This window comes from Symphodus melops (genome assembly GCF_947650265.1).
Source record: "Symphodus melops genome assembly, chromosome: 3".
NCBI lineage: Eukaryota > Metazoa > Chordata > Actinopteri > Labriformes > Labridae > Symphodus > Symphodus melops.
The window spans coordinates 479,854-498,898 of NC_136693.1; the positions used below are offsets into that span (position 1 = coordinate 479,854).

The 19,045-nt window shown below is 47.3% G+C and overlaps 1 protein-coding gene across 1 annotated transcript in view; it reads right to left on the reverse strand.

Moving 5' to 3' along the window:
• The window catches only part of shank2a (SH3 and multiple ankyrin repeat domains 2a), a 121,191-nt gene that overhangs the window by 5,467 nt on the left and 96,679 nt on the right, over positions 1–19,045 (reverse strand). The window contains exons 13-19 of the mRNA XM_079340327.1: positions 17,717–17,852; positions 17,036–17,116; positions 15,484–15,507; positions 12,843–12,881; positions 12,107–12,219; positions 9,998–10,103; positions 6,454–8,938 (exon numbers count right to left, since the gene is read on the reverse strand). Coding sequence (XP_079196453.1) covers positions 6,454–8,938; positions 9,998–10,103; positions 12,107–12,219; positions 12,843–12,881; positions 15,484–15,507; positions 17,036–17,116; positions 17,717–17,852 — 2,984 coding nt within the window. The remainder of the gene's footprint in view (positions 1–6,453; positions 8,939–9,997; positions 10,104–12,106; positions 12,220–12,842; positions 12,882–15,483; positions 15,508–17,035; positions 17,117–17,716; positions 17,853–19,045) is intronic.

The following is a 19,045-nucleotide window of genomic DNA, read 5'->3' on the forward strand; positions in this document are numbered from 1 at the left end:
GCCAGCTCTGCATGTGGTGGACACTGTAGCTTCAGTGTTTAGCCAGCTCTGCATGTGGTGGACACTGTAGCTTCAGTGTTTAGCCAGCTCTGCATGGGTCTGTAAAGCTTTCTGCGTTCTAACCTCTCTCCATGTTTCATCTCCAACATTGATCCTAGTTTGAGCAGAGCGTCCTGCAGTCACTCCACATCTTTGAGGATTCATTTAGAAGTTGCTTCATTGGTTTTATTCATTTTATTTTTACATTCGTGCTTATATTTATTCTATATAATATTCTTATATTTATTTATTGTTTACAATAGATAGATTCACAGTAGGAGCAGGAAGCCTCTCCTGAAATGATGTCAAAGTATCACTTGTGCTCTCGCCTCACAGTGAGGAGGTTGCTGGTTTGAATCCCTCTCTGACAGGAGCCTCTCTGTGTGGAGTCTGCATGTTCTCTCCGTGCATGGCGTGGGTTCTCTCCGGCTTCCTTCCACAGTCCAATCACATGCTGGTTCCCTGCCTCTACATGTCAGCTCTGTGATTGGCTGAGAGAAAAGTCCCAGGGTGTAACCCCGCCTCTCTCCCAATGACAGCTGGGATCAGTTCCAGCCTCCACCAACCTCGAGCAGCAACCTGACCTACAGCATGCAGGAAGTCAGAGTTTGTTCAAATCTACATGCTATCACTTAAAACTGGCATTATTTTGAAAATCCCAGGTCGATGATTGACTTCCTGTTGGATTTTGGCTCCAGATAAATCTGTTTGCGTTGAGCCCGTAGTGGAAATATCAGAACCATTTTAACATTCTTCTCAAATTCCTGTCGTTGATCTTTGTCGTTTTGTGCTTCTGCCAACGGCTTCATTTTACCCAGAAGTCTTTGCACTTGTTTGTTTCTGATCAGTCACTTTATTGTGAAGCAGTCAGACTTCCTCCTCCTCCTGCATGAACACGGGGTCGTCTGTGAGTCTTCTTCTACTCCTTCTTATCGTTCCCTCTGATTCTTCTTCAACGATGACAAACACGGCGGGCACTTGACCCGAGTCGTGTCGAGTGTTTGCTATCCGGATGTTTTATCGTCCACTAATCACTTTTTGTTTCACGAGTAAAATTGAAGTGAAAACCATGTAATCGCTCGTTAGCCTAATTAGCACGCCGCCGCGTTTAGCTCCTCTGACCTTATTAAAATCGAGTCACGCATAACAAAGAGGACGGAGCTGTTCTGAGCTTCTCTCCGTGCAGGACGTCAAGTCCCATTAGTGCTGTTTGTGTTCTGGACTCACTCAAACAGCCTGACAGAAACACAGAAACAGCTTTGATTCATGCAGTGATGAACCTTTGACAGCTGGCTGCAAAAAGTGAAACAGGAAGTGATGAAAGATGTCATAAAATGCCAAAAGGAAGTCGACAACACTGAATGTGTCATGTTTTGTGTTGTGAATAGACAATAAAAACCAAACAGCAAACTCCAGTGTTGACACATGAGTGTAAAAGTGTCCTGCAGTTCCTGGAGTGTCCACTAGAGGCTGGCTGCAGCAGCACAGGAAGTCACATACACACCCATTCAAACAGCCTGTTTTTACAGCAGACATGAACATGTTTACAGCCTGCTTCAAAAAACCAAATAGGTGTGATTAGCTCATGTCTCCATCCACACACACTGTACGGGGGGAATGTTTTGATGACTCAGCAGTTTTGATTGGATGAAGGATCAGAGTTATTCACAATAAGGCAGACGCCATTTTTTTCAACACTTTATCAACAATACGTCAAAACAGGTGTCCAATAAACAACCAATCATCCTCAAAGATAAAGTAACATGTTTTCACATTTCTATCTTCATTTACGCTTCATCCTGTAGTTCTCTGTGATCTTGTAGTTCTTCTGTGATCTTGTAGTTCTCTGTGATCTTGTAGTTCTTCTGTGATCTTGTAGTTCTTCTGTGATCTTGTAGTTCTCTGTGATCTTGTAGTTCTTCTGTGATCTTGTAGTTCTTCTGTGATCTTGTAGTTCTCTGTGATCTTGTAGTTCTTCTGTGATCTTGTAGTTCTCTGTGATCTTGTAGTTCTTCTGTGATCTTGTAGTTCTTCTGTGATCTTGTAGTTCTTCCTGTGATCTTGTAGTTCTCTGTGATCTTGTAGTTCTCTGTGATCTTGTAGTTCTTCTGTGATCTTGTAGTTCTCTGTGATCTTGTAGTTCTCTGTGATCTTGTAGTTCTTCTGTGATCTTGTAGTTCTCTGTGATCTTGTAGTTCTTCTGTGATCTTGTAGTTCTCTGTGATCTTGTAGTTCTTCTGTGATCTTGTAGTTCTCTGTGATCTTGTAGTTCTTCTGTGATCTTGTAGTTCTCTGTGATCTTGTAGTTCTCTGTGATCTTGTAGTTCTTCCTGTGATTTTGTAGTTCTCTGTCATGTGTGTAAAGCTGATCAGGGTTGTATGCAGCAGGCACGGACTAACAGTCTGCAACTTTTCCACCTAACAACTGACGTTTCAATCTGGAACAATAGAACCTCCAACATGGAGGACGGCGTCTGTCGTGTCCGCAGAGCGCCCTGGTCGCCTGTCTTTAGCACGATGTATGTTTGAAGTGTGTACGTCTCTAGTTCACACAGCAGCCTGTTAGCCTGACGGCTGACAGGAAGAGGACAGAGACGGAGGAAGAGAAGAAGAGAGAGGAGACTATTACACCTCGTAGGTGCCGACTGAAACATTTAACAAACCTGTAAATATCAAAGCCAGTCCACAAAACTCAAAGTGAATCATGAGAATCAAAAAGCTGAGAAGAAGGACGAAGGCGAGGGTGAGCTTTGGAAGGTGCAGAGAAAAACTTCAAGTTCAGGGTTCAGAAGAGTTCTGCAAACACACACGGTGTGGTTAGCACGTGGCGCTCATCTCACGCTCGCTCTCCGTCAGCTGAGCAGAGTGAAGCTGTGCTATCGATATGAGAGCTAGGTCGCCTTCATGACGCCCACTCGCACTCATCATCATCACATGACTGCCCGCTTCTACAACACACACCAGCACGCACACACACGAGCCGCTCAGCGCCACGCACGCACACGCTGCCTTTATTTATAGAAGCTCACTAACACACGCACTGACTCGGCTGTGTGCTCTTACATAACGCCGACCTACTAAAGCAGCGCGGCACGTGACCTGCGTGAGATGATGTTGAACTCTGCTGAGGGTTAGTCCTGCCACACACACGCACGCACACACACACACACACACACACACACGCACAACCCTCCCCCAACTCAGACTGACATCACTGCAGGCCTCAAGGCTGCTCTCATCCTCCGGTTGCTAGGCAACCCTTTCGTCCACAGGCACAACCAACGCACATTTAATCTGGGAGGCGAAGAGACGGGGATAAAAAAATAAAAAAAAATAAGAAGAAAATAAGACCACAAATGTCCAACAGAGAAAATCTGATGATCCCGACATCGGCGAGGAAGGAAAAAAAAAAAACTAAAGAGGAAGATCACGAGGGAGCGAGAGAGAGAGAGGGGAGAGAGAGAGGGGAGAGAGAGAGGCGAGAGCATGTGTGAATCTAGGCCATCTTCTGTGCCTCTCCGCTGCCATCTGTTTGACAGTATCAGGAGCAGGAGCACCTTTCCCCTCCCCGGGCCTCCTCGTACGACGACGGCGTGCTCTCCATGTACCAGCCGACTGATCGGCTGCTCTGATACCTGCAGACCCTCAGAGATCAGAGGCGCACAAATGAGCCAGGTTCAAACAACAACGCACACACACACACACACACACACACACACACCTCAGAGCCGGACAACTTTATGAGTGCAGATCTCAGTGCAGCTTCAGGAACTCGTGACGCCGCCACAGTGACTGAACTGAACTCAGCCATTCAGACCAGTTCTCTGTTCACTCTTCACTGAGCACAGTGGATGCTGCAGACCGCCTTTTAAGATCAGGGGCCAACTTCTGGGACTTCCAGTGCGGTGACTTCTCGTCAGGCATTGACACTTTGTGATGACATTAAAGGCACTAGCATGATATATGAAGTAGCATTCCCTCTGTGATTGGTTGATCAGAGAGCAGGGAGACAGGGAGGCTGTGATTGGTTGATCAGAGAGCAGGGAGACAGGGAGGCCTGTGATTGGTTCATCAGAGAGCAGGGAGACAGGGAGGCTGTGATTGGTTCATCAGATTGGTACCTCGTGGCAGACATTGGTTGAAGTTTTTACAGACTTACAAACTGATCCAGATGATGGATTTACTTTGTTCCTTTCTCAGAGAACCTGAGTTATTAATGTCAGTCAGGACCTAAAGACAGTTTTGACAATTTTCGTATTCTTAGCTTTAGACATCCAAACTGAGTCAGGCTGCCTGGATGACAAATAATAATGTCCCAACATTTCATGCTACTATGGAGATCCCAGGAGGCCAAAATACACAATAAAGATGTTATTTTAAACACGCCAGCTGAGGACGCAGGGTCGAAGGTTGATCTAAGCACAGTGGTCCTTGTCTGTGATTCATTCTGATCGTTCTGCTGTGTTGTGTCGCCATCTTTGAATTCAGAGCCTTCTGCCTTCTGCATCATGTTCTCACTCAGCTCAAACAAGCACAGCCGGTGAAACAGATATTCCTCTTGTACTTCTCCTCCTGAAGACGGCTGTATAAAGTTTCTACACCTGCAGCTCATATTTGCAATAAATCTGACATGAGTCACATTATGAAGCAATGAAAAGTGCGTTCAAATTTAGTTTTTCCAAAAGTCGTAAGGAGAGAAAATTCAATCCTTTTAAAAGAAATGGCTGCACGGAGAAAATCCTTTTATTTTGAAAGGCTTCCAGACTAAGAGTAAACCAGGTAACGTACGTTCAAAACTTTTTATTTCCTGTCATTAAATTAAAGTAGTAAATGCTACTTCACATTCACAAGCAAGATCAGGGTTTACCTTGCCAAAGTGAACGGAACCAAACCGGACCACTCGGAGGAAATGAGGCTTTGGACAACCATGTAAAAAGTGAAGTGGTGCGATGAGACATCAGCAGGTGAGACCTACCTGTGAAGATGGCAGACACAGGGGATGATGAAGAGAGAAGAGGGGGAGGAAGCACACGAGACTGGAGGAAAATGAAGATGGAGAGGCGTGAGCTGAAAATGAAATGAGTACAAGGTGTAAAGGTCAACAGACACGACTTTGAGGCGGCGCAGGATGAGAAATGAGGATAACACGACAGAATGAGGCATGAAGCGTGAAAGATGAAACACAAGCAGCTGTGGACGTCTCACTGGGGGACAATATTGTGTCAATCTAACTGTGTTTATGAGAAGAGAATGGACCGACACCCGGAGGAATCCACCCTCCCTCTCTGCTCTTTACAACCTCTCTGATGAGCGATGGGATCTTTCATACACAATGCATGAGAGCGGTGAATTATTGATGGTGCTTTTTATTTCCCTCTCATCCAGGGGGGATGTGAGTTTAAAAAGGCATGAGCTGAGCTGCTTCAGGTGAGCGTCTGTCAAATCGAAGTCCCCGCTACTGAAAATCTCACTCCTGTAGGTCGAGAATAATCTGCAACATGGCTCCCCAGGTAATGGATCGATGGCCACCAAACAACATAGAACGACTAACACAACCAATGAAGAGCTTTTTAACACCTTCCCAACTTCCACCTCAGAACAGAATCTGAGCTGTTCAGGGGAGTGGCATGCCGAAATAATTTTCGACGTAGCGTTTTGCAGGGGGGTCTAGTGTCCGAGCACGGTTTAATGTCATTTGATTAACTGCAAAGCTGTCTTAGCCACAACAACATAAAGTCTGAAAGGAACACGTGCTTCTCTAAAGACATCTGCATGACTTACAAGCTTGATAAGACCAGTATACTTCACGTACAGCAGCAGATAGAGCTGAATGCTTCACAGTCACCTGTTGGTTCAGAGGTGCTGTTTGTCAACAGGCTAGGCAGGCACCTGTTTGGGGCCCCAGACCAATAGGGGGCCCCAGAGGGCTGACAAAATTTAAATCAAAACAGCGACCCAAAATGTGCAACGACAGTCGGAAACCTCCCTAAGGGCGCCCCCATCTGACAGCATTCACTTTCATTTCCCTGCTGAATGTTGGTTGGAGGGCCCCTCAATGGATTTTTGCTTGGGCCCCAACAGAGTCTGGAGTTGCCACTGTGTTGGTTACTCTCTTAGTGTGCACAACCAAGAATCAGCAAGACACGTGAGCCAGCAGAGACTCAAACAGAACCGGGTTCATCCAGGAGCAAGTGAACAAATGTACGTATTCTGTCAGAAAGCTTATACATCTCTCCAGTAAGTACAGAGCCCCCTTAACTCTCAGGAGTCCTGTGCTGTGATTCGTGCTATCACCCAACATGGCGCTGAAGACTGAAATTAAGCGAGTTGAGATCTGGATTTAAAGGCGACAGTTCTTGGGAAGGTCATGGAAAGCAGATAAAAACAGGAAGAAACCTTTCGATCATCACATACCTTGTTCCGAAGCCCCCCCTGGTCCCTGTGGGGGAGTCGAGGCTCTCTCCGGGCTTGGCCGGCCTATCGCGATTCATTTGCTGCAGAATGGAGCTAAGCTCGGTGATGACGGTGTTCTTCGAGTCCGGTGTGGATGGTGGGCTGTGAAGCTCCGGGGGCTGATCGCCCCACAGCTTGGATGTCCTTTGAGTAGGAGTCCTAGGAGGTTCAGAGGATGAAGAGGCAGGGGGAGGAGCCTGAGGCGGCGTCCCGAAGGACTCAGGAGGCTCCTCTATTAGAGCGTCATGGTAAAGCGATGTTCTGTTAATAACTGACTTTCCCTTGGGTTTGGGTGGCACAGGGGGCCGATCTACCAGGAAGTTGTGCCCGTCTGCGGTGGCATAGAGGCTCTCCAGAGCGCTGTCACAGAAACCTCCCTCTGACGACAACGTGGAGAGGCTAGAAACGGTGCTGGTGGTCTCCATATGTTGAGGGTCGCCACTACTGCGGCTGTCGACTTCTTCGATTCCCGAGTCACCAACCCCTGATTCTGCATCTGGTGGTGGAGGAGGGTATGATGGGGGCATGTTGTTTGAAACCCGTTTGTGTGGATCAGTGACGGGTGGAGGGGCGTGAGCATGGTAAGGAGGAAGGGGAGGTCCCCCGTTCCGTCTCTGATGCTGAAGCTGAAGCATCTCTGCGATGGCACTCGCCTGGTCGTCAGGTATGTCGATACTGTTGGCAAACTCCAGCGGGGGCGGTAGAGGCTCTGAGAATTCAAACTCCTCATCGATGTCAACCGAAGCCAGAGGAGGAGGGGGGATTCTGAAGGGCAGTTTCACTGGTTCGTCCATTGACTCACTCAAAGGAATGCTCCTCCTCCGCGATGAGGGTGGCTGTGGATTGGAGGACAGGTTTGCTTTGAGAGGATCTGGTTGGTTGGGGTCCTTCAGCTCAGATGGCCTGTTGCTGTCCTGCCCCTCCACCTCCTGGTTGTTCACCTTGTTATTTGCATCAGTGCTTGTGTGAACCATCAACAGCCCTGCTGTCTTGGGCTGTGACGTGTCTGACACATCGGCTGGCGCACTTTTCCTCTCCTCGACCGCCTGATGCTTCCGTTCTTCCCGTGCACCATCTGTTTCATACTTCTGCTCCGTCATCTGTCTCCGAAGGCCCCCTCGGCCAGGTCGCCCCATGGTTGCAGATGAGATAGCGGCAAAACTGGTCTCGATCCCAGAGCGTAGTTTGGTGTCGATGAAAAGCGGTTGGTTGAGGTCTGGTTTGTGACTTGACTGAATGGGGAGGGACTGGGCTTCATGCTTGGGTGTTTGCTGAACCTGAGGTGGATTTTGCGTCTGATTCTGGGGATGATTCTGTTGCTCCTTCATGGCTCGGTCGCGGGCTGCCAGAGCCAAAGCCAGTGGAGAGTTGGGGTCCAAGGGCTTGCCTGTAACAGGGTGGAGGTAGGTCCCATTGGCCCTGTAGTGGCTCTTAGGAGGAGTGGATGGGAGACTAACAGGACTGTCCAGGTTCTGACACTGGCCTGTTCTGGTGTTCAGAGGCTCTCGTACCACTGTGGGCTCCGGAGTGTTGAAATCAGTCATGTTTCCACTTCCGCCCCCTACAGGACGTCCTAGCTGTGCAGCAGGAGGGGGAGCCAATATTCTTCGAAGCCGCTCGTCGCTACTGAACATGCCTTCATCGATTGACTTTGACTGACGAAGGCGAGGTGTGGGAGTGGGACTGCTGAAGTCATCATCCCCCATGTCTACCGACTGGAAGGCGATGGAGTGCTTTTTTGCCTCTAGTCTCTTCTCGCGGTCTCGAACTGCTCCGGCAATAGCTGCCGCAAACGGATTGTTCAAAGATAAGGGGTCGTCGGGGCGCAAACCTCCACCCAGATTAGGCGTGAGAGGTGGGTGTTCAGGGGTAGTCGGCTCGATCTCCATACTGCTACCCTGGCTGCTCTTGCCGCTGCTGCTGGTGGAGGGTTCCTTGACGATGATGGTGGGGATAGGGATGGAGGAGCATGTTCGCTCTACAGGTGTAGTGGGCAAAGAAACTGGGCCTGATGGGCTTGCTGGCACGTGTTTCTCAGGACTGTCCTCAACATTGGACTGCTTTACTAACATGCCCTTCCTTCGAGCTGGTTTTGCTGGAATATACAGAGTCTTATTGCCTACCTCGGAGTAAGGGTTCTCCGGAACTGGCGTCCGCCCTCTTATACGAGTACTCTCAAACTGCTCTGAGCTCTGCCGGTAATATCCACGTCTCAACGTTCCAACGTCCCTGCGAATGGTCGTCACTGCATTGGGGGAGTTCTGGGTAAAGCTCGGTCGTGTTGTGCCGTAGTTCTTGGACACGGGGCCGGAGTTGTAGCCGGGGGGCGAAGGAGGTGAAATCGCAGGGGGAGGGGGGATGTCCTCTGAGGTGTCGGGCATGGAGAGGCTTCGGGAGAACTTGAGAAGGGGCGGTGTGAGATATCCCTGTTTGTCATCATCTGTACCTTTGAGAAATTAAGCAAAAAGACAAATTGATGTGAGGACCTGAGGGGACACGTTCATTTCATTTCCAGCATGACCTCTTTTGTGCAAAGAAAATGCCTCATTTTTCAAAGCAAGCCTTTGGTTAACCTTTATTAATCAAAGCAGGGGGCTCCAAAACTACTGTGGGATGCCAAATCAATACACTTACATAGCTACATGATGCTTTTTAACAGCAGAAAAAGAGGCATTCCCCGAAGGATTCATTGGCCCTATTAATGAACGTCATTGTTTGAAATACAGAGTGCAGACAGGACAAAAAAGCCTTTTCTGCTAAAGGATTAAATTCATGTTGAAAAGCAGAGCAGCTGGTTTATTAGCTCGCATGGTAGTTGCCATTTTAGAATTCAGTTTACTTGCTAAAATTAGCATCGGATGCTTGTTTGGTTACGTTTCTTAAATCGTATAGGACACAGCTTTTAAACTGTTGAAGTGTCGGGGGGGAACATCGACTGCTTCGGGTTAACGAGTGGAGACATTTAACTCTAATAAAAGAACAGTTTCCATTTGTCATGCTGCCTATCAAACCAGAGCATCCTCAAACTGCTGGAGAAACAACAAAAGGGAAATGTTTTAACTTGTGTTGATGATGGCATTGCTAATCGAAGGAGCTGCGAGTAACATCCTCCTGGATGGCGTCCCTCTCGTCGAGCAGGCAGCGAGAGGTTTCAGCGTAATGACCTCTAATATATTATCGCCTGGAAGCACACTATGCTGACTGGATCCTTTAATTTATCTATAATTAGCTTTAATGTTGCTTCAGCACACTGAGCAAGTCCTCAGAGCATGAATAGATTATTACCACACAACAAGCTAAAAGCACTCGGACACATCACACACACTTAAAAACACACACACTCTTACAAACACACACTTACAAACACACAATTACACACGTACAAACACACACTCTTACAAACACATACACTCTTACAAACACATACACTCTTACACACACACACACACACACACACACACACACACACACACACACACACACACTGAGAGATTGTACGTGTTACCTATAGACTTCTGCTTCTTCATCGTGCCCTTCTCAGGTAACCCCAGAAAGGCTCCGGGCACGGTGGGTGGCACCACTGCGACTCCCTGCCGGTCGTGATACATAGACTGTAAAGCACAGTGTTGTTAATGAGGCAACCAGAAATAGACTTCATTAGCTCTCTGCTGGCTGTGCACACTAAAGACTAACAGTGTTTCAGCCATCATTCATTTTAATCATCTATAAAACAAACTGCTGTTAGACCGCTTCTTACAGCGGGGGGATCATTAAAGGAGCAAGGATACAAATTTAAACACTTTAAATAAAATACAACTCAAAACTCAAGAACGCTTTATGTTCCCTCAGCTTTATGTTCCCTCAGTCCTTTGTTCCCTCAGCTTTATGTTCCCTCAGTCCTATGTTCCCTCAGCTTTATGTTCCCTCAGCTTTATGTTCCCTCAGTCCTTTGTTCCCTCAGCTTTATGTTCCCTCAGCTTTATGTTCCCTCAGCTTTATGTTCCCTCAGCTTTATGTTCCCTCAGTCCTTTGTTCCCTCAGCTTTATGTTCCCTCAGCTTTATGTTCCCTCAGCTCTATGTTCCCTCAGCTTTATGTTCCCTCAGTCCTGTTCCCTCAGCTTTATGTTCCCTCAGCTTTATGTTCCCTCAGTCCTATGTTCCCTCAGCTTTATGTTCCCTCAGCTTTATGTTCCCTCAGTCCTATGTTCCCTCAGCTTTATGTTCCCTCAGCTTTATGTTCCCTCAGTCCTATGTTCCCTCAGCTTTATGTTCCCTCAGTCCTATGTTCCCTCAGTCCTATGTTCCCTCAGCTTTATGTTCCCTCAGCTTTATGTTCCCTCAGCTTTATGTTCCCTCAGTCCTTTGTTCCCTCAGCTTTATGTTCCCTCAGCTTTATGTTCCCTCAGTCCTTTGTTCCCTCAGCTTTATGTTCCCTCAGCTTTATGTTCCCTCAGCTTTATGTTCCCTCAGCTCTATGTTCCCTCAGCTTTATGTTCCCTCAGCTTTATGTTCCCTCAGCTTTATGTTCCCTCAGCTTTATGTTCCCTCAGCTCTATGTTCCCTCAGCTCTATGTTCCCTCAGCTTTATGTTCCCTCAGTCCTTTGTTCCCTCAGTCCTTTGTTCCCTCAGCTTTATGTTCCCTCAGCTTTATGTTCCCTCAGTCCTTTGTTCCCTCAGCTTTATGTTCCCTCAGCCCTATGTTCCCTCAGCTTTATGTTCCCTCAGCCCTGTGTTCCCTCAGTTCTATGTTCCCTCAGCTTTATGTTCCCTCAGCTCTATGTTCCCTCAGCTTTATGTTCCCTCAGCTTTATGTTCCCTCAGTTCTATGTTCCCTCAGCTTTATGTTCCCTCAGCTCTATGTTCCCTCAGCTTTATGTTCCCTCAGCTTTATGTTCCCTCAGCTCTATTTTCCCTCAGTTCTATGTTCCCTCAGCTTTATGTTCCCTCAGCTTTATGTTCCCTCAGCTCTATGTTCCCTCAGCTTTATGTTCCCTCAGCTCTATGTTCCCTCAGTCCTATGTTCCCTCAGCTTTATGTTCCCTCAGCTCTATGTTCCCTCAGCTCTATGTTCCTCAGCTCTATGTTCCCTCAGCTTTATGTTCCCTCAGCTTTATGTTCCCTCAGTCCTATGTTCCCTCAGCCCTATGTTCCCTCAGCCCTATGTTCCCTCAGCTCTATGTTCCCTCAGTCCTATGTTCCCTCAGCTTTATGTTCCCTCAGCTCTATGTTCCCTCAGTCCTATGTTCCCTCAGCTCTATGTTCCCTCAGTCCTATGTTCCCTCAGCTTTATGTTCCCTCAGCTCTATGTTCCCTCAGTCCTATGTTCCCTCAGCTCTATGTTCCCTCAGTCCTATGTTCCCTCAGCTTTATGTTCCCTCAGCTCTATGTTCCCTCAGCTCTATGTTCCCTCAGTCCTATGTTCCCTCAGCTCTATGTTCCCTCAGTCCTATGTTCCCTCAGCCCTATGTTCCCTCAGCTCTATGTTCCCTCAGTCCTATGTTCCCTCAGCTTTATGTTCCCTCAGCTTTATGTTCCCTCAGCTCTATGTTCCCTCAGCTCTATGTTCCCTCAGCTTTATGTTCCCTCAGCTCTCCGTCCCCTCAGCCACTTACATTCATATCCGTTGGCGTCACCAAACAGCGACTGGACGGGCGTGGTTTGATTGTGGCGATCTTCATATCAACGGGCGAGGCCTTCTGGGCGTGCGTCATCTCGTCAACTTTATCTGCAAGACAAGTCGATGTGTAATTCGTCAGCCTGGAAGTCAACGAGCACGGGCAGGACTTAACTTACAAAGCCTTAGTACGGTTCTCATCGGCCAAACGCAAGCTAATCATTCACAGTGACGCTCCCTGTGTTTCCACACTGAGCTGCAGATGAAACTAAAACAGGAAAAAAACATTTAAAATATTCTTTTTTTTTTTTTTTGGGGGGGGGGGGGGGACACAGAAGGACCCTGATGAAATGTGTTGGGTGTTTCCAGCCTTGAAAGCCGTGCAAGCTCTTTTCCAAACAGCCGACTCAGCAGCATCATCAACTCTCGGGGTCGTCCCTTCCGCTAAATGTGAGATGAGCAATGATGATGTGAAGTCTGTCAAGTTTGCCGTTAGCTTCCTCAGTCGTACTCTTTTGAGCCTGCACGCTAGGAAAGGTGTCAACGGCAAATTTGTCAGAACTGAAACTTCCCTCTGGTGTGTGATGATGCCGTCAGGTCAGTTCGAGGCCTCCTAAAGAGCTCTGCTCAGAGAAGCTACATGCTAGCCCTGATCCAGCCGCTTGCTGCACCGCCTGTCTGACTCGCTCTGTCTTTAGTGTAAAAAGCTTCCATGCATTAGGGGGAGTGATTACTTAGAGTGACTTGGAAAACAATCCTCTTCTTCTGCGCATCTACACACAGAGGAGAGGAGTGGGAGGGGGGAGAGGGGAGGAAAGGAAAGGAAAGGAAAGGAAAGGAAAGGGGGGAGGAAAGGAGCATCAATGACCCGAAGAGCTAAAACACACACAGACAACAAAACAGAAGAAAATGCACATTTCCTCTCTCTCTCTCTCTCTCTCTCTCTCTCTCCCGAGCCGAGCCGTCTCTCTGTTGGTTTGCAGAAACAACACATCAGACAACGTGCAACACAGTTGCCCTGGAAACCTATCTGTGAGTGAAACATTTCCTGGAATAAACCTCCCTCTTCTCTCTCACACACACACACACACACACACACACACACACACACACACACACACACACACACACATGTACAGTGACACACTCACAGGAGGAGGAAGAGGAAGGCACACATGAAAACAGAAACACGACAGCAAAGCTTTTTAGGTCAGGTAAAAAGAACAAACATTGACTTACAGCAGCAGTGTTTAGTTTGTTTGGGGGCATTTTTCTCTCACAAACACGTAAACACAAAATGATCTTTGGTTTCTCATTAAGCTTCTGATTCTACGTCTTCTGCAGTTTGATGTTTCAAACTCCTCCAGTCCAGTCCAGATCATGTTTGCTTGCTGCATGTTGGTGCTGTAAATGAAGATTCTGGTTGGAGTTAGGAAGCACCCTGAGGTGAAGAGCGACCTGTTTGTTTCCTGCTGCCACTGTGAACACGACTTCATCAGATCTGAAGTCACATTGTCAAAACTCTTCTCACAGTCAGTGAAACAGACGTCCATGTGGACCAGACTGTGAATCCTCATTCATTGCTTTCACACGAAAAAATCCCTGTTTGTTATTCTTTCTCCACCTCGTACAATATACAGACTGTCAATCCTGTTTTTAACATTTTATCAACAATAAGATAAAGAAGAGGCAACGAACGAACAACAGAGCAACCTCAGAAAGACAAAGCAACATGTCTGCACGTTTCTAACTTTATTCTCGCTTGGTCGTGTAGTTCTTCCTGTGATCTTGTAGTTCTCCTGTGATCTTGTAGTTCTTCCTGTGATCTTGTAGTTCTCCTGTGATCTTGTAGTTCTTCCTGTGATCTTGTAGTTCTTCCTGTGATCTTGTAGTTCTCCTGTGATCTTGTAGTTCTTCCTGTGATCTTGTAGTTCTTCCTGTGATCTTGTAGTTCTTCCTGTGATCTTGTAGTTCTTCCTGTGATCTTGTAGTTCTTTGTGATCTTGTAGTTCTCTGTGATCTTGTAGTTCTTTGTGATCTTGTAGTTCTTTGTGATCTTGTAGTTCTCTGTGATCTTATTGTTCTCTTGTGATCTTGTAGTTCTTCCTGTGATCTTGTAGTTCTTCCTGTGATTTTGTAGTTCTTCCTGTGATCTTGTAGTTCTTCCTGTGATCTTGTAGTTCTCCGGTGATCTTGTAGTTCTCCGGTGATCTTGTAGTTCTCCTGTGATCTTGTAGTTCTCTGTGATCTTGTAGTTCTCCTGTGATCTTGTAGTTCTTCCTGTGATCTTGTAGTTCTCCGGTGATCTTGTAGTTCTCCGGTGATCTTGTAGTTCTCTGTGATCTTGTAGTTCTCCGTTGATCTTGTAGTTCTCTGTGATCTTGTAGTTCTCTGTGATCTTGTAGTTCTCTGTGATCTTGTAGTTCTTCCTGTGATCTTGTAGTTCTCTGTGATCTTGTAGTTCTCCTGTGATCTTGTAGTTCTCTGTGATCTTGTAGTTCTCCTGTGATCTTGTAGTTCTCCTGTGATCTTGTAGTTCTCTGTGATCTTGTAGTTCTTCCTGTGATCTTGTAGTTCTCTGTGATCTTGTAGTTCTCTGTGATCTTGTAGTTCTCTGTGATCTTGTAGTTCTTCCTGTGATCTTGTAGTTCTCTGTGATCTTGTAGTTCTTCCTGTGATCTTGTAGTTCTCTGTGATCTTGTAGTTCTCTGTGATCTTGTACTTCACAGTTGGACAATCTGCTGCAGTTTGTAATGAATGATGCAGCACAGATTGTGACAAAGGTTCATCATTGATGTACTGCTCCTTGGCGCTGGTGTTTTTAGGTCAGTGTGTGACGAGAGCTGTTCGCTCTGATGAGCTCGTGTGAGAAGTGTTTGGATGACCCAAAGAAGGAGAGATTACGGTTTCTGTTTGACCGAGAAGCAGTTTGTGAAAGAAAAACTCCCGTTTTCACATATACATAAAATATCTGGATAATTTGAGGAGAACTGCTCAGGATACTCTCCTGACCTGGCTGTTTTCTGAAAGCATGAAAGGACTGTAAGAAGAGCTTTTGAAAAAGTGTCTTCAGTTCTGAAGGTCCAAACAAACGAACAAAATATAAAGCAAGAAAAAGAAGGAATCCTCTTTGAGTGTGAAGAGAAACTTACAGCTTTACAACATGAAATCATGCAACAACAACATTAAGAGGAGGATGAGAGATCAGCAGTCAGAACACGTCACGTCAATCATGCAAACATGTCACAGTGTTTGCTTTCACAGACAGTCAGAAGGACTCCTCGGAGCCAATCAAAGGTCTACAGATTCAGAGGTGGAAGTCGATCACAGTGAGGTGCAGGTCGGGGAGTCTGAAGCATGCCTGCAGAAACTTACCACCTTTCTTTTTCCGTAGAGTGGCTTTAAGGATGACAGAAACACACTTCTAAGACTTTAAAGCATTAAACCAGGTCTCAGTGCTTCTCCACAGACCAACAACAACTTACTGTTCCTGCAACGTTCTCCAAAAAGTTTTCAGTCAGTGTATTTAAATGTGTCCTACGGCAGTGGATGTCGTGTGCATCCCATCATTTACATTTAGATATTAAAACGCACTTCAGGCCTTGCAGAGCGACGCCGGCGTTCTGTTACTGCTGTGAATGTGTAAAATAAAGAACGAAATGCAAACGTGTCAAATAAGCAGCTGAGGAGGAAACATGCTGACCGGAGGGGATTTTTCTGTCAGCAGTTTGTGCAGAATTAGTCCTCTCTCTCTCTCTCTCTCTCTCTCTCTCTCTCTCTCTCTCTCCTGTCATTTATTTATTCATTCACCTCTCGGCTCTCTGCCTGCTCTTTGCACACCTTTGACACGCTGCACAAAGCTGCAATTACCACGGATTGATCCACGATTGTGTACAAGTGAATCACGAAGCAGCTGCTGTTTCTATGACGGATGAATCAGCTTCACAGAACATCATGAGATGAACATACAGAATGAATCCCGAACACAAGTTCAAACTGGTTTGTCTCAACTGAATTGTTTGTTTAAAGGACCAATCAGAGAGCTGCTCTCTTCCTGTGTGATCATGAGGGAAACCTGCTGTGTTGAAGCTTCTCTGACAACAATGCAGCAGCCAGTATGTCCTCCTTCTAACTTTAGATTCTGCTCCTGAATGCTCTGGATCTGATTGGACCAGAGAAGGTAGGCGGGGCTTTGAAGGCCGTTTTGGACGCCCCTGGGTTTGCCAGATATGAGAGCAGTTATCAGGCTAAACACTGAAGCTACAATGTCCACCACATGCAGAGCTGGCTAAACACTGAAGCTGCAGTGTCCACCACATGCTGACCTGTGTGAGAGGAGGGGGCGGAGCCAGCTCTCTGTGGTGATTAGAGTTTAGACTGCAGTACCTGTTTTAAACACCAGGGGGCAGAGCTACAGACTGCTCCTTTAAATGTTTAATTTAAGAGAGAGAAAGAGCGTGGTACTCTTCCTCTTTGTGCAGCATATTTAATGCGACACAGACAGAGGGTCCTCTGAGGTGGTCTTCACCACACAAACAGATATAAGTCAACAAGAAGGGACGAACAGAGGCGACATTATGTGCTCCTCATAGCCACGGCTAAAGCGCATGTAGAGAAGCAGGAGCTCTTCATGCATTATGGCGGAAGAGAGGAGGTGATGAGGAGGAATGAAAAGTTCTTTTTTTAGGAGTCAAACAGCATGATGGGAAGTTAAGTTGCATCAGGCAGAACTAAAGCCTCTTTCAGTCGACGGATGCTGCATGTTAAAAGCAGAACGGATGGAAGGATTCACCGCAGCGGTAACTGCTTACCTTTATCCACTACAGAGAGATGAACCCACCCATGACAATAAGAAACAAAGGCGTGTTGTTAGAAACAGACGTCCTAAAGACACCGCCAGGTGAAAGTCAAACCAGGATTTTCTCACCGAGTTCCTCCAGCTCGGACGTCATGGACTTGGAGCGCATGGACAGGGCCGTGGTGGGGGCTCTCTTAGGCGGGGGAGGAGCTGAGGGGAACAGAGATCAACATCAACGTCTTCATCAGTGAAAACCTGCTCACATGCAGAATTATCAAAACTCTGCACACGTCTGTCTGTTATCTGTGCTGCTTCTCCTGCTCCCAGAGTGTCTGTCATTGGGCGACCAGCCAATCACAGAGCTGACCTGCATGTGATTGGACTGTGGGAGGGAGCCGGAGACACAGAGAGGCTCCTGACAGACAGGGATTCAAACCAGCAACCTCCTCACTGAGAGATAACCACTGCAGCAGGGTGCGGCCCTTTAAACACGTCATAATAAAGAAAAGTTAAAATAATGCAAACAATCAAAAAGGACCTTTAAAAAGGTCGTTCTTTAAAGATTTGTTGTAAAACAGGTCATGAGTTCTAATGACAAACCCCTGGTTGCCCTGGGTTACCAGCCTTGACCTATCAGAGCAGCTAATGAAGGGACTGTGGGTTTGTCAGGTATGAGAGCAGAGCAACAGATAGAAGTGATTGTACCTCTGCAGAGTGCTGAATGAAACGCTGAAACTACAAATCCCAGACCTGCCCTTGTAGTCCAAACAGTAGACACACTTTAAGAGTCCTCTGAATCCGTCATCGTACCTTTTTTGCGTGCCGTGTCGTCCGGGTCCAGATTCCGGCTCACCGTCACCACCTTGATGAGGAGCCGGTTCCCCCCCTGTCGGATCATGTTGACCACCTGTCTGTGTCCCACCTTCACCACGTTCTCCTGGTTCACCTGGAAAACACACGGATGGACACATTTCATGGATCAACTCGACAGACGGATCACACTCTTCTTCTTCTCTTTCATGAAAGTAGCTGCAGCTTTCTGAGAACCTTGTGCAGCGTCTGCACGCAGCGCTGTTTCATCCCCGAGAAAAAACAACATCCGACCAGCTTCACGTCCACAAGTGTGAAAGTGTGTGTACACAAACTACAGTTCATAAAGGGTTAACATGTGAAGGACTGTGGTACCAGAAACTCTGCACACCCCCACACTCAGTCCAACACACACACACACACACACACACACACACACACACACACACACACACACACACACACACACACACACACACACGTAGATTCAGGCCCACATGGAGGCTTTTTAATCTCATTACTGCTCCTCTAATTTAATATGGACTCTGCTGCATCACTCCTCTCCTCCTACTCTCCTCTCCTCTCCTCCTACTCTCCTCTCCTCCTACTCTCCTCTCCTCTCCTCCTCTCCTCTCCTCCTACTCTCCTCTCCTCCTCTCCTCTCCTCCTACTCTCCTTTCCTCCTCCTCTCCTCTCCTCCTCTCCTCTCCTCCTACTCTCTTTTCCTCTCCTCCTACTCTCCTTTCCTCTCCTCCTGCTCTCCTTTCCTCTCCTCCTACTCTCTTTTCCTCTCCTCCTACTCTCCTCTCCTCCTACTCTCCTCTCCTCTCCTCCTCTCCTCTCCTCCTACTCTCCTCTCCTCCTCTCCTCTCCTCCTACTCCTTTCCTCCTCCTCTCCTCTCCTCCTACTCTCCTCTCCTCCTCTCCTCTCCTCCTACTCTCCTTTCCTCCTCCTCTCCTCTCCTCCTCTCCTCTCCTCCTACTCTCTTTTCCTCTCCTCCTACTCTCCTTTCCTCTCCTCCTGCTCTCCTTTCCTCTCCTCCTACTCTCTTTTCCTCTCCTCCTACTCTCCTCTCCTCTCCTCCTACTCTCTTTTCCTCTCCTCCTGCTCTCCTCTCCTCTCCTCCTACTCTCTTTTCCTCTCCTCCTACTCTCCTCTCCTCTCCTCCTACTCTCTTTTCCTCTCCTCCTGCTCTCCTCTCCTCCTACTCTCCTCTCCTCTCCTCCTACTCTCCTCCTCTCCTCCTACTCTCCTCTCCTCTCCTCCTACTCTCCTCCTCTCCTCCTACTCTCCTCTCCTCCTACTCTCCTCCTCTCCTCTCCTCTCCT